This window comes from Trachemys scripta, chromosome 5 (genome assembly GCF_013100865.1).
Source record: "Trachemys scripta elegans isolate TJP31775 chromosome 5, CAS_Tse_1.0, whole genome shotgun sequence".
Classification (NCBI taxonomy): domain Eukaryota; kingdom Metazoa; phylum Chordata; order Testudines; family Emydidae; genus Trachemys; species Trachemys scripta.
In genome coordinates this window covers 67,817,105-67,832,121 of record NC_048302.1, presented here as the reverse complement: position 1 = coordinate 67,832,121, position 15,017 = coordinate 67,817,105, and the positions used below count along the sequence as shown (strand labels likewise).

The 15,017-nt window shown below is 45.8% G+C and overlaps 1 protein-coding gene across 5 annotated transcripts in view; it reads left to right on the top strand.

The window, feature by feature from the left end:
- Positions 1 to 2,280, top strand: part of LOC117878067 (probable ATP-dependent RNA helicase DDX60) — a 77,050-nt gene extending 74,770 nt beyond the window's left edge. For 4 of the 5 annotated variants that reach the window (XM_034771998.1, XM_034771999.1, XM_034771997.1 and 1 more), the window contains 2 exons: positions 185 to 247; positions 1,690 to 1,789. In XM_034771998.1, the coding sequence (XP_034627889.1) occupies positions 185 to 247; positions 1,690 to 1,789 (163 nt within the window). Of the gene's footprint in view, positions 1 to 184; positions 248 to 1,689 lie in introns of all 5 variants that reach the window. The other variant, XM_034771995.1, reaches the window with a different exon arrangement.
- Positions 2,281 to 15,017: the final 12,737 nt, after the last annotated feature.

The window sequence follows — 15,017 nt, the reverse complement described above, 5'->3', positions numbered from 1 at the left end:
CCGAAGAAGTGGGCTGTAGCCCACAAAAGCTTATGCTCAAATAAATTTGTTAGTCTCTAAGGTGCCACAAGTACTCCTGTTCTTTTTGCGGATACAGACTAACACGGCTGCTACTCTGAAACCTGTAATATACATGCTTAAATACTTCTAGTTATTTACATTTGGAAATCTTTTCTTTTTCTAGTATACATGAAGGAGAAGCTTATCTTCTGCTGAAAGATTTTTCACTCACTATTAAAGCTATCAGGTATACATATGCTGGTGACTCTATTTAAACAAGAAAATGGACTAAAAGGGAAGTTATTTTTTGTAAATAATTTAAGATACTTTTTAAAATGTATGGTACCTGAAATGAAAAGAAAACTCTGTTTTCACTTGCCTTTTGAAAAATGTGTGATTTTGATAATTATGTCCTGTACAAATAATTTCTATCCCTAGTAAAATAGTAGACGAAATAGTAAGTAGTGGGAAATTCACTAAACATCTACAGGATGACAGTACCATGTTCATGAGTTTAGAATAGCATGGGTTTAGAAAGATTAAATCTTGGCAAACAAACTTTATTGTTTTCTTAGTTAGACCTACACAACCAGTGAGTGAAAGGAAGGCAATAGCTGTACTAGATTTGGGGCTAGATTCCTCAGCTACTGTAGATCAGTGTAGCTCTATTGAAATAATGGAGTCAATGGAACTACACTGATTTTAGCTAAGAATGTGTCCCTTGGTTTTTAGTAACACATTTAACACTGTCTGTGAAATCATGTTTGAAAAATTAATTCAAATTAACTTGGTTAAGTACACTTTTATGTTGACTGATAATTAATGGCAAGACTATAAACAAAGGATAATGATAAATCTCAATATAGGTCTTTTTTTCTGAGAAAAATGCTGAGCGCACTGATCCAGCGAAGCACTTTAGAACATGCTCAATTTTAAGCATGTGAGTAGTTCCACTGACTTCAAGAGAGGGGGCTCAGGGAGAAGACAGCTCTCTAAGGATCCCCTTGCAGAGCTCTTCTCACATCATTCCATTAGGAAGAGGCTAATACAGTATAGCATTCCACAGCTTCTTGTGGCTCCTCCGTTCAGCAAAGCAATTAAGTATGTGCATATCTTTAAGCATGTCTAAGTCCTGTTCAAGTCAATGAAATGAAACACATGATTAAGTGCATTGCTGAGTAGGGATAAACTTAAGCATGTGAGTAAATACTTTGCTAGGCGCCAGAGTAAGGAACTTCCTGTTGGAGTACTGGTGACTTATAAAAGTAGAATTGCAGAATCTAGAATCACAGAATCCAGAACCACAGAGCTTGAAATAGTAGAGGCCTGTTCCATGAGAGTGGCCTCAAAACTCAACCACATCCAAGAAATTTGACTTCAAAAACTAAACTGTGTCATAGGCCACAGCACTTCATGTTGTACAGGTCGTCCTGCTGATTAATTTGAGAAAAACAGGCACATGACTCTTCATTTTAAAATTAATACACCCGGAGCTTCAGTTTTTAATAAATCAAACAAAATAAGGAGAGAAATAAAAATGAGTTGGTAAACATATTTAACTCTAACTATAATTGTATAAAAAAATTAAATCCACAAACTGGGAGCTACCTTAACATTTAAACTAAGAGAATGTTCTTTCTTTACATAAAAGCAACTTTACGATTAATCATTTTCCCTTCTATTTTGCAGCGTTTCTCTAAGTGAACTCTGTGATGATGAGGAGGACAACGTTGTGCAGGCATTTAGCCAACTCAGTGACAGTTACTGGGAAAAACTGCAAAAAGTCTAAGGCTAAAGATATAAAATCATCTATGTGCTGAAGCAACAAAATTCCAAAACTATGTTTCCTCATTTGTTATAACTTGGAAATATTTATTATTTCCATAACTGCTTTAGGATAGTAATTTAAATTTGTTTTAATTACATAAAGTCTTGAATTCTGTCATCAATTTAATTCCTCCACAACTCAGTTTTATTATGTATTTTATTGGTGTGGCTATAAGATGTGTTGATTTTACAGATTTTGTGACAATTATGGTACTCAAGGCTCTGCTGTGCATAGCAAAACATGTTTAGCTTGCCATGCTAGACCTTTTTTATGTAAAAAGATTTAGTTTCAAGTATGTATTTGAGAGATTGTGCTAAATATTAAGAATTTAAATTCAGAAATTATGTACAAAAACAACTTATGCTCTGTTTCTTTTATTAATCTATTAATAAAAAGTAACTAATTCAGGGAATAACTTTCATTATACTCTAAGAAATAAATGTTATAATTAAAGTAATGAGTGCCATGACTTTCCTCTTATTTTTAAACTAAAATTATTACTTTTCTATTTTTTTTGTTTATGTCAAACAGCAAGCTTTTAATGATGAACTAGTAGACTGAAGAAGCCATGACTGATATAAAAAAATGGGTCCACAGTTTTGAAAAGGTAGTTGAAAAACTGGAAAGGGTGCAGAGAAGATCCACAAAAATGATTTGAGGATGAGGGAAAAAGTGCTTTACAGTGAAAGACTTGAAGAGCTGAATTTGTTTATCTTATCAAAATAGATCAAGAGGTGACTTGATTATTGTGTAAAAGCACCTTCATGGGGAGAAATACTGGGTAATGCTGACACTAATGTACCAAAGAAAAGCCTAACAAGAACCAGTGATTGGAAGTTAAAGCCAGAAAAATTCATATTAGAAATAATCCACACGTTTTTAAGGTGAGAGTGATTAACTGTTGGAGCAAACTAACAGGGGTGGCTCTAGCTTTTTTGCCGCCCCAAGCACGGCAGTCGGCGGCACGCCTGCAGGAGGTCCCCGGTCCCGCGGAATCAGCAGCATGCCTGCGGGAGGTCCGCTGGTCCCGCCGAATTGTCACCGAAGCCTGGAGTCGCCGCTGGGTATCAGGAGGGTTGCGGGAGAAGAGGTGCAGGGGAAGGGGGGAGGTGCGGGAGAAGAGGGCTGGGAGAGGGTACAAGGGGAGAGGTGCAGGTGAAGGGAGAGTACAAGGGGAAGGGGTGTGGCGAAGGAGCGATGGGGGGAGGTTACAAGTGGAGGGGCTGCAAGCGGGATGGGGGGGTGCAAGGGCTGAGAGGGGCAGGCGCTGACAGCTGCTTCCCCAGCCCCGTGCAGGCAGAGCCAAGAGGACGGACACTGACCCCCAGGTGCCCGAGCCAGGGGGTCCCCCGGCGGGGCAGTATCCCCTGCTGTCCTGCTTGGAGCTGGGCTCTGCCTCTCCCCGCCCAGGGCAATCAGCGCGGGCTGAGGCGGGGGAGGTGTGCGGCGGGCTGGGTCCAGGGGCAGGAGGGGGCGGCGGCAGCTCCCTGGCAGCTCAGGCTGCCCAGCCCCCGGCGGCATCCTGCACAGCCTGGCGCCGCCCTGGGGAGACTCAGAGCAGCAGCGGCAGCGGTAGCAGCAGCAGGACCCCGCCTCCCTCCCTGCATCCAGGGCATGCTTCCCTCCCTCCCCAGCTCCTCACACACTCCTCACACACCTCTCACCACTGCAGCCCAGGCTCGGCTCCAGGGGACGATGCTCTGGCTCTCCAGTGGCAGGACTCTGGCCAGGGCTGGCTCCCAGCTTTTTGCGCCTCAAGCAAAAAAAGGGCCGGAGTGCCGCCCCTTCGAAAGTGCCTCCCCAAGCACATGCTTGGAGCGCTGGTGCCTAGAGCCGGCCCTGCAAATTACCAAGGGAAATGGTGGATTCTCCGTTTCTTGATGTCTTCATATCAGGACTGGTTTCCTTTCTGGAAGCTATGCTTTAGACAAACATAGGTTATTGGGCTCAGCATAGTGGTAACCAGATGAAATTCTATGGCCTGTGTTACACAAGAAATTAGATTAGATGAGCGACTGGGCCCTTCTGGCTTTAAAATCTAAGAATTTGTATAAAAATGGTGAAGGTACAATTTGATCAATCAGAAGTTAGATAAGGAAGAGAAAATATTTATGTATACTGTTATCATTTAGAGTAAAATCCATCCCTATGCAGAGGACCAGACTAAACAGTTCCATCCAGGACTTATGCACCACTTAAATCCTACTTAAGCCCTCAAAATAGGTCTTAAGGTTGATCCTGACCAATGGGAAATCTTGGCAAGTGATCGTAACAAGTGGCGCCATCGTCTCCATCAGGGTATCAAAGTCCATGACAGGAGCTGGCTCCTACAGCTTGAGGAGAAAAGAGCCTATAGGAAGCAAGCAGCTCCGAACCATGATACATACATTTGCAATAACTGCCAAAGATCATGCAAATCTCAGATTGGCCTATTCAGTCACATGAGACATTGTAAACCATCTACGTCATAGGCTGAAATTCCCACACTCTCTCACAGACAAAAGGATGCCAACATATAGAAGGCTTGATTTTTTTTTGTCAAGATTTTTCTTGCTTGTTTTTCATCTTAGAAACAAGAAGACTGTAAAGTCTGATCTTCCCTGATTTTGTTGGACAACCAGTAACACATTTTAAAATATGCTCTTCTGAGCTCTAAACACCTTACTTTAAGAGATTAAGGGCTGAATCTTAAAGACTTCCTTGATTCAAAATGTTAATTATTCAATTGTTAATTTTTCACTGAAGGCATATAATTATAATTAAAAACAATCGAAACCAGATAGGATTTTTAGTCATACTGTTTTATACTTTCTCCTCTTAATAGCTGTTGCTGGAGAAGGAGGAGACTATGAGTTCTAGACTCACTTTTTCTAAAGCAATATCTAAAATGTGGGGGGAGAAGGGCCCAGGGTTCACCCTGATTAGCTAAATCAAGGTAAAACTACAACTTGGCCTTCTCTATACTAAGATTTTACATATCAGCAATCATCTGTTAACTTTCATGTAAAACACACCTTTTTCCTTAGAGTAAACAAGCTCCGTTGTGCTAATAGGTCTTACAGTTCACATAAGTTGTGAAAAGAATGCAGATCTCTAATACGGCAGACCGAAGATTCGGCCACTTAGCCTGTCTTTCAGGGTCAGTCCAATCTCTATCCTTGGTAATAGAACAGTGATATTTCTGCATCTGTAACTCTCGGTCTCAGTGTGTTGAATCCCGTACTAGTGGATGGTTCACAGAGAATCTATTGCTAGCTAATGTAGTTAGTTCTTTAGCTGAAGTGGTAGAGGTTTGTGATGCTGTACTGAATGTTTTGTTGGAGAGGTTGTTATAACTGCACAAAACAGAATTTTGGGTCTTTTTTCACTAGGAAAAACATACAAAAACTAGCAAAAATTGTGTGCTATCAAGTATTTAAAGATTGTATGCTCAAAGGCCCAAGAGTAGTGGGCCTTAAATCTGGCATTTACTAAGAACCTTAAATTGGGCAACCTTAAATCTGGCATTTATTAACTTTAGAATGCTTGACTTTACAACCTAAATAACATTCTGTGACATGGTACACAAGAGCAGTCCCTAGTCCTGGCCCTAAATGATTAATGCAGCAACCAATTAACCCAATTCCAGGACCTCCGGTTAGTGGAAATTTTGATAATATAATATCATCAGAAATGGGTTGAGTTGGGTATCATTTAGAAACCCTTTCTCCCAAAAACACAATGGTACTAATCATGACAAACCTAGAACAATTATGTAGATATATATTCAATAAAATGTTTAACGATCAACATTTTTTTAATTATATTTTAACTCAGTCATGTCAAACATGCAGTCTTCAGAAAGTTAAATGATGACCCTTGACTGACAGTACTGTGTTATCAGTTAATGCTGAGAACATGATTCCTGATTAATTTTTTTAATGTTACAGACTATTATAAATGGAAGGAGTGCTTCAAGTTGATCTGCCATCATTGGCAAAAAAAACATGGTTCAGTGGTATTGATTATAAGCTTTGTTTATTATAAGAGTTATAATGAAGTACTGGTTAAGACTTCAGCATCCAGCTAGAAACTACTGGAATCCATCCACAAACATAGTTACATAGCATACATTTCATAACAGAATTAATTACAGTCCAAAAATAATTTATTACAAAATCCTTGATAATGTTTAGGTATCAATGGGGAGATAAAAAGTACTGACAAATAGCTGTAACATTGGAGAACACCACCACAAAGTGTTATGATATAGATATTCAGGCCAGTCTGTAAAGGCCTATACTTTAAGAATTTAGGTGTATTCTTATCACTTAGCTAGTTATAGAGGTATAAAAGAAAGCATCAAAATCACTGTCTGTCTGTGAAAGGGCCTTCTCGTACTGTGACAGTCTGAGGCTCTGTTCTTAGGCTCAGTAAGGCCTTTGGCTAAGCAGCAGAGGCAGCCATAAGCTGAGAAGTGAACGGTCACATCCTCACATTCCAAACTAGTCACATGGAAATAAGGTGCTATTGGGCTGTTAGGAATACAATCCTATCCTGATATTCCTATCACCTCCAGAGAAAGGGAAGAGCCTTGAATATGTAAAAGGAAAATTAGTTTGATAGTTTTCTGTCTGGTAAGAACTTACTTATCAATAGACACAGCTGGAAAACCCTTATGTCTATATAGATGTAGTTGTGAAATCCTCACTTCTGTATTGTTTTGTATGGTTATTTGCATGGTCTCTGTCTGGTTCTGTAATTGTTTCTGTCTGCTGTATAATTAATTTTGTTGGGTGTAAACCAATTAAGGTGGTGGAATATAATTGGTTAAATAACCATGTTACAGTATGTTAGGATTGGTTAGTTAAATTTCAGTAAAATGATTGGTTAAGGTATAGCTAAGCAGAACTCAAGTTTTACTATATAGTCTGCAGTCAATCAGGAAGTAAGGGGGGGAATGGGAACAGGGAATGGGGGTGGGGAAATTGGAATCATGTTTTGCTAAGGGAGGAATGGGAACAGGGATGGCTCCGTGGTGGCAGAGCTGGGAAGGGGGACACTGAGGAAGGAAACTGGAATCATGCTTGCTGGAAGTTCACCCCAATAAACATCCAATTATTTGCGCCTTTGGACTTCGGGTATTGTTGCTCTCTGTTCATGCAAGAAGGACCAGGGAAGTGAGAGGGTGAAGGAATAAGCCCCCTAACACAAAGGACCTGGTTAAATACAATGCTCAGTGTCACCTTGCATGCTATAAGAAATGCACATACAAAACTGAATTTGGCAAGGCTGGGGAGGAAGTACATCAAGCAAAAAGTTGAAAATGCCAGCACAACCTGGCAAACCCAGATGTAGATGGAAAATTACAAGTTCCATTTTGTTTAGGCACTTTGCCATTTTGTTTGTAAGGAGTTGTTGTTTGTCCACTATGTTGGTGATCTTCTTCTTGAGACAATTGGTACCTTTTTCTCTCTAAGGTGGGAAAGAGCAAGGGTCATATGGCCTGTGTTCTACCTAGTAACAGGAGAGCATAAAAGACTGCTGCACCCGAGAGGAGAGGCTGTCCTTCCTGGTGGCAGTGCAGTGCATGCCCTAGTCAAGACTTCGAGGGATCTACAGAAGACCACAGAAGAAGATCCAAACGCCATAGTTCCGGCTATCAATTCCTGATTGATTCCTATCTTACCTGTATCCTGAACTTCTGTGTTCTCACCTTGCTATCGTGATGTCTTTTGTCATGGGTCCATTCCTCTGAACCTGGTGTAGTATGCTGTGTACCTCTGTACTTTACCTGTAAATTCCCCTTTGTCCTCATGGGTTTGGTACCTTGACTTTATGTCAGTTTGTTGTGCCAACCTGTACCTGTATGCCTTTTGTGTATTGTTTTGCTAGGTGTCCGATAAGTTACTGTTTCCAGATTCAGTCACTGTTTAAAAAACCAATTTGCTTTATAGTTAATCTTGTCCTTAGTTTTCTCTCTGTTGATACATGTGGTTTGGGGGAATGAGTCTGCTGGGTTGGGACTCTGAGGTGTGGAACCTAGAGCACATCCAGTTATACATAGGCAAGATCTGAGTTTCTGGTTAACACAGAGCTCTATCGAATTTTAAACAAAACATTAAGCATGATTGGGATGACTTCCCTAGAAGTAACCAAACACCGTTTAGACTCATTATATACCGGCATTAAATGCCAGGAATGGACAATTTTAAAGCTACAGGATGAGCTTACTCGCACTGGTAACCCATTCATGTATGATGGACCGGAGCTCATGATGAAAGCAGTGTTCAGTGGTAAGATAGCTAAAGATATCAGAGTGAAGGTGGCAGGGACTATTTCAGAGCTAATTTCAGACAGGTCATTGTTCGCTCCTGGTTGTGTCCAGATCTCAGCATGACATTGATCTATGTGAGACTTCGGGAAAGTATGAGTTCTCTGTGATACCAGATATGATTGATGTTCAAATGCGATGGATCAATGCATATGTGCTAGGCAAAAAGCAAACAAATCCACATCTTGGATGGTCTTCCTAAGCCAGCACCTGTTAACAACATGACCAGTACCTTAGGCCAACAGAGGCCTTTCAGCACAGTAATCAAGGATGGTATGGCTGAAATTCAAACTCTCGACAAACTAGAAACTAACACTTGCTGAGATTTGGCAGAACACTTTATTATGAGGCTATAGAGAAAATTCTGGTGCTAAGATGAAATCCACCTTGTGTTTGACATGTATGCAGAGGAATCAATTAAAATATTACATGAAAAAAAGAGACTCAATGTTATTGCACCTATCCAATACAAAATCATTGACTCCATAAACATTTCCAATGTCACAATGAAGAAGCTATTGTCTCATATTCTCACAAAAGACAAGTTAACTGTGTACCTCACAGGAAAAATGCTTGAGCATGCCAAGAATTTCTTAAAGAATTTCATCATTGCATCGTATAATGAAGATGCTGCCTCGCACTGTTTAGTGGAGTTTCTTCATAGTTCCCATGACACTAAGATTATCTTGCATGCCATCAATGCCACAGATAGACGTGCTACTAAACTTTGGATTTTTGCACAGACATAGCTGTTCTACTGTTTTTTGTGAGATGCTACTCAAGACTTCCTCAAGATTCTGTTTTTGTGCCTGTTGCTTGAAAACAGAATTACTGTATATTCCTCAGAGATGCGTTGCTTTCATTTGTACCATTAAAAGCCATTGTCCTGCCACTACTGACACTACTGGAAGGTTGACTGGATAGTACAGGGGTCGGCAACCTTATAGAAGTGGTGTGCCGAGTCTTCATTTATTCACTCTGATTTAAGGTTTCGCGTGCCGGTAATACATTTTAATGTTTTTTAGAAGGTCTCTCTCTATAAGTCTATATATTATATATCTAAACTATTGTTGTATTGTAAAATAAACAAGGTTTTCAAAAGAAACTTCATTTAAAATCAAATTAAAGTGTTGATCTTACGCTGCCGGCCTGCTCAGCCCGCTGCCAGTCTGGGGGTCCCGGTCCTGCCCACATACAGTGGGTACCTACCTTCTCCCTGGTTCTGGCCCATTCTCTTCCTCTCTCTGCACTGAGCTGAGGGTGGAAGTGCATTGAGCACAGGGCTGGGGATGAAGGGTCTGGCCAGGAGCTAGAATGAGGGAGGGGGCTCAGGGTTGGGGCAGGAGATTTGGGTGTGGGGCAATTACCTGGGCAGCTCCCATTTGGTGCGAGGGGTGCAGGTGGGAATGTGGGGTGTGTGTGTGTGCAGGAGCTCCCGTTTGGTGCTCAGGGTGAGGGTGGGGATGTGGGGGGTGCATGGGGTATGGAGGTGCTGGGTATGTGGGGGGTGCAAGAGTCAGGGCAGAGGGCTGGGGGCATGTGAGGGGGTGCAGGTGTCATGGTAGGGGGGGCTGGGTATGTGTGGGGGTGCCAGAGTCAGGGCTGGGGTTGTGGGGGGGGTGAAGGAGTCAAGCAGAGGGCTGGGTGTGTGTAAAGGGGGTCAGGGCTCAGGGCAGAGGGCTGGGGGTATGTGAGGGGGACTCAGGGCAGGGAGCTGGGTGTATGGGGTGGCTCAGGGCAGAGGTCAGAGGGCTGGGTTGTGTGTGGGGGGTCACGGCAGAGGGCTTCCCCCACTCCTGCGGCCCCCAGTTGGTTCACCCACTCGGGGCCCCGCAGTGCACCACACGAGTGCAACTAGCGCCCCCCGGCGAGACAGTCCCCTCTGGCTGTGTCTGGAGGAGCCGCTCCGGGAGGCGCATGACCCCGCGGTATGCAAGCTCCTCGTCCCAGGGCTCTCTGGCCACCACCTGCTGTGCGCTCAGCACTGCCGGGCTGCAGGGCTCTCCACTCCTCCCAGCAAGTACTGATCCATGGCCGCGGCCGGGCGCCTCCTCCCGGGTACGCTCAGCAGCCAGCGCTTACTGCCGCTGGGAGTCAGGTCCGGGTCCGGCAGCGAACCCGCTCCCTCGGCGCGCCGCCAATCCACCATGGCCAGCTATACCAAGGCAGCTAGATGAGCGGGCTCCTTGCTGAGTGAGGGGACGCGAGAGCCCACAGGCAGGCCGCTGAGGCGGCTCTTCTCTGAGGCAGCGCAGGCTCTGCCCCTCACTGGCTGCATGTCCTCGGGACTCGGGCAGGCAGCAGTGTGCCATTAAAAATCGGCTCGCATGCCATCTTTGCCACGCGTGCCATAGGTTGCCAACCCCTGCGATAGTATTTGATTCAGCCTTCAAAGACTCTCTCCTCGATCTGAAGGTGCTCTGAACTATTGAGACAGTCACTGATGAGGCCATAAATGGACGGGAGGCATTCATGTGCCAAGTTCACCATTTGAAGACCAGTATTACAATACTTGCAGAGCTATGTTGGTGGATGTTCTCCAAGAAGCAGAAAAACGGAGAAAAATTGTCATCAACAAGGGGTACACTTATACTTCCTGTCAATAGGACAAATTATCAAGCAATGGAATGGCTCTGGGATGATCGAGTGCATCCAAAACTACCCTCCTCTATCAAGTATGGATGGGTCTTGAAGGACGGACTAATCACACCAGTTATATGGGAAATATCAGTCCTTCAGCTAATCAAATGCTTGTGTGCAAAGACCAAATGCTCAATACCATGGAAATGTTTGACAGCCTGCCTTATATGGACATGTGTGAGTGTGAGATCAGTGTGATGTGTGGAGATGACACTAATGATGACTTTGATGAACACATTTTTTCAGTCCTACATATCAAGGTTAATTTCCCTAGGATTACCACAGATCAATCCGTTTTTATGTAAGCAATGCATTCCTAAGTTAAAGAATAATTTAAAAAGTTGATTTTTAAACACTTTCTCAAATATATATAACACATAATTATTCTAGGTTTGCCATATTTGGTACATTGTGTTCGTGGGACAAAGGTATCCAAAAACCCTAATTCAACCCATTTTCGATGACATTGTATTATCAAAATTTCCACCAACCGGAGGACCTGGAGCTGAGGGGACAGCAAGTCCCTCTATTACACCGCTGAGGGTGACACCACTGAAATTATGATTCTGTAGATTTTTACGAATCAAATGACTCCTCTCTTACCTTTCTATCACTAACTTGCCCAATACAATGAGATTTAAAAATTTTATTAGAGTGAATGTTTAAAATGAAATATACACGAGTTAAGAGGCAAGGTACTGTACATCTGGGGTCAGGCTTGGGTTATGGGGGGGTTACAGGTATCGTTTGCAAGGATGTAAAGATACATACATATTGCATAACCTGCATAGACCCAGATTGGGGTGCAAGAGTTTTTAAAGAGTCAGTGGATAAGTGGGCTCGGGTATGCCACCCATGAAATGAATAAGGAGTCCAAGTCAGTATCGGTGTAGCGGATAAGTACATGGGTGGGGTACCCTTGGTCTGTCAGGGAAGGAACTGGGTTATTTCCCTGGTCGGCGGTCTCGGTTACTCAGTGTGGTATTGACGGTGTCCTGTGATGTGTTCCGTATAAATGTCTCTAGACCACCTGATGGCGTCAGACACCATGAGCTGTCTCATGAGCCAGGCGTAGCATCGATCATCTCCGCACGCTCTCAGAACCGGCTTGTTGTGGAGGTCCCAGGAGCCCAGGGCTCCCACGTGGCGTGTATCTGGACCTCGTAGCCCTGGGCTCTCAGGGTCTCAGCCAGCGGGGTGTACTTCGACGTCTTCCATGCTCGGGCCTCATGGAGGGCTGGTAGACAGTTTTCAAAAGGCACTGTGACGTCTATGATGAGGACATTCTTCTTTTCTGCATCCGTCACGACGATGTCGGGTCGCAATATGCTGTCTGTCCCAGGGATGACGGAGTCGAGGGTGATCTTCCCCAGGGATGGCAGGATGGCTTTCACCAGCCAGTTTTGGATGGTGTTGTGGCGCTGCCGTCAGGCTCCGGAGTGCTGTTTGCATCCATACAGGATGTGGGGCAGGGTCTCGTTTGCATAGCCGCACTTCCTGCAGCGCTTGTCCTGGTTGCCATGACGGATGGCTCCGTTGAGGGGGACGCAGTTGAGTCGGGCCCTGTGGACGAACCGCCAGTCCGCAAACCTGGTGAAGCTGCCCCCGGGGAGGAAGTGGTTGCTGGCGTCCTACTTGCTGGACACCTCGAACACCTTGCCCTGGTCCGGCTTCCGCTTGAGGTTCTTGGTGTAAAGGCAGTGGATGGTGTCCTTCAGCGTCCTTTCCAGCATAGCGGTCGGGGTGACGATGGTGTGGTCTGGGGTCTTTAAGCACGGCACCAGTATTCCCAGCTCCCGGCGCTCCTCGCACCACTTCCAGCAGCAGCCGATCCTCTTACCCAGGTGTCTTGAGGCATTGCGGGCGCGGGATCAGAGAGAGGACAGGTCTCTCCCCTCTCTTCCGAACTCAGCCTCCAGGGAGCCGCTGAGGTAGGTGGCGATGTCCTGCTCAGAGGGGGCCCTGGCGATGCGTTTCCTGACCACGGCCCGTACGGCTTCCTTTTGCGCGATGCTCCTCACTGTCGGGTCTGGGCACGTCAGGAGGCGGAAGGCGTGGGTCATCACCGCCACTTCGCACAGGTCACCCATCCGAGGTACGTTGGCGCCGCTCTGCCTGTGGGAAATGTAGATGATGTCCGTGCTGGCCCTCTGGAGAAAGTAGGGCCACTTCTTCACCAGCTGCCTGATGGTGCTGTCGGCCTTGTTCAGGGGCACCGTGGCTACGGCCGATCCCTTGAGGACAAAGGAGATACGGGGTACCAGGAAGGTATTGAGGCTGTTGATCTTTTGCCAGGGGGCAAGCAGGGAGGAGTCGATTTGGGCCGCGTCTCGCAGGATCTCCGCGATGGTGTCTTCGGGGGTCTGTTGGACGCGGACTCCTGTGGGTGTGCCGAGATGTTGGTATACTTCTCCCTCTTCGAGGGAGGCCATGGGCTCGCCCTGGACCAGAAATCGTGATGGCCGGACCAGTGCCCTGTCGCTACCGTCGATGTGGTAGGAAGCGCACTTGTTGGGGTTGAAGCGGAGGCCAATCCACTCGGCGGCTTGGCTGGTGACGTCGAGCATTTGCTGGAGGCTTTCCGAGTTGTCAGCGACCAGGGCCAGATCATCCGCGTAGGCCAGAATGCTAATTTTCTTGCCGTGCAGGTCGGAGCTGGTCGGGCTGCTGGAGATGGCTCGGATGAGCAGGTCCATGGCCAGGTTGAAAATGATGGGGCTGAGGGGGCACCCTTGTTTCACACCGTCGCGGATGGGGATGGCGTCCATCTCTCCGTCCGTGGCGCGGATGGTGGTGGAGCAGTCCTTGTAGAGGTCCCAGAGGTTCCGGATGAAGGTTTCTGGCATCCCGAACTCTCCCAGGGTGGCAAAGATGTGATGGTGGGGTATGGACCTGAAGGCGTTGGTCAGGTCAAGCCATGCTACGGTGCACTGCCTCTTGGACCTCCTGGCTTCCTGGATGGTGGTCTGAAGGAGGAAGTTGTGCTCGTAGCATCCCTCGCAGGACATGAAACCCTTCTGTATTGAGCTGACAGCACCCCCGCACACTGACCAGTCTGTGATCCTTGCCGCGAGGCAGCTGGCATACAGCTTGTAGATAGTGGAGCAGAGGGAGATGGGCCTCCAGTTGCCAGGGTCGTCTCGCTCGCCTTTTTTGTGGATGAGCACGGTCATGGACTTTTTCCAGGAGCAGGGAACATGATGAAACTACTTGCATTTGGTGAAGATGGCAGCGAGCATCAGGCAGCCGGTGTCTCGCTTCTTCAGAAGGTGGTAGCGGATACCATCTTTTCCAGGGGCGGTATTTTTGGTCCTCGTCAGTCTCGCCTGCACCTCCTGTGGGAAAAAATCTCGCTCCAGTTTATCTGTGAGGTCGATCTGGGGTAGCGGGAGAAGGCACTCTGGGCGTTGCAAGTTGGTCTGGGCCTCGTGGTCGAACACATCCTTGAAGTAGGAGTAGAGTCTCTCAGGCTGGATGGCACAGTAGGAGGAGGCCCCGTCGAGGATCTCCCTCATGGCTTTCGTCCGGTTCGTCCTGTATAGTTTCTGAATACAGGATGCAGCCGCCGGATTGTAGCGGCGGCCAACGTCCCCTCTCCTGCCTTCTCTGGCAGTGTTGTTATGGGTTGGCAGAGGGAATCTGCGCGTGGCCCTGTGACAATGCGGTTCTGGCGGAACCCAACTGAGAGTGCCAACTCAGGACAAATTGCTAAAACAGGGCAATTACAGCCCAAGGCTGGGGTTTTTCCACCTCTAAGGCAAACCAAACCAGCCAGACTAAGACTTCGGTCTCATCCCACTGGCTAACTGCGAGTCTCACAAGCAATCTCCTTAGACACTCCAGTTTCCCAGTATTACCACCAGTGCCACACGTTATGGGGACAAATGGTTATGAAAACCAATACCCCAGTAAAAGAAAAAGGTTCTCATGATCCCAAAGGACCAAGCCCCAGACCCAGGTCAATATACAAGTCAGATCTTACCCACAAATCACGCTGCTGCCAATCCTTTAGAATCTAAATCTGAAGGTTTATTCATAAAAGGAAAAAGATAGAGATGAGAGTTAGAATTGGTTAAATGGAATCAATTACATACAGTAATGGCAAAGTTCTTGGTTCAGGCTTGCAGCAGCGATGGAATAAACTGCAGGTTCAAATCAAGTCTCTGGAATACATCCCCAGCTGGGATGGGTCCTCAGTCCTTTGTTCAGAGCTTCAGTTTGTAGCAAAGTTCCTCC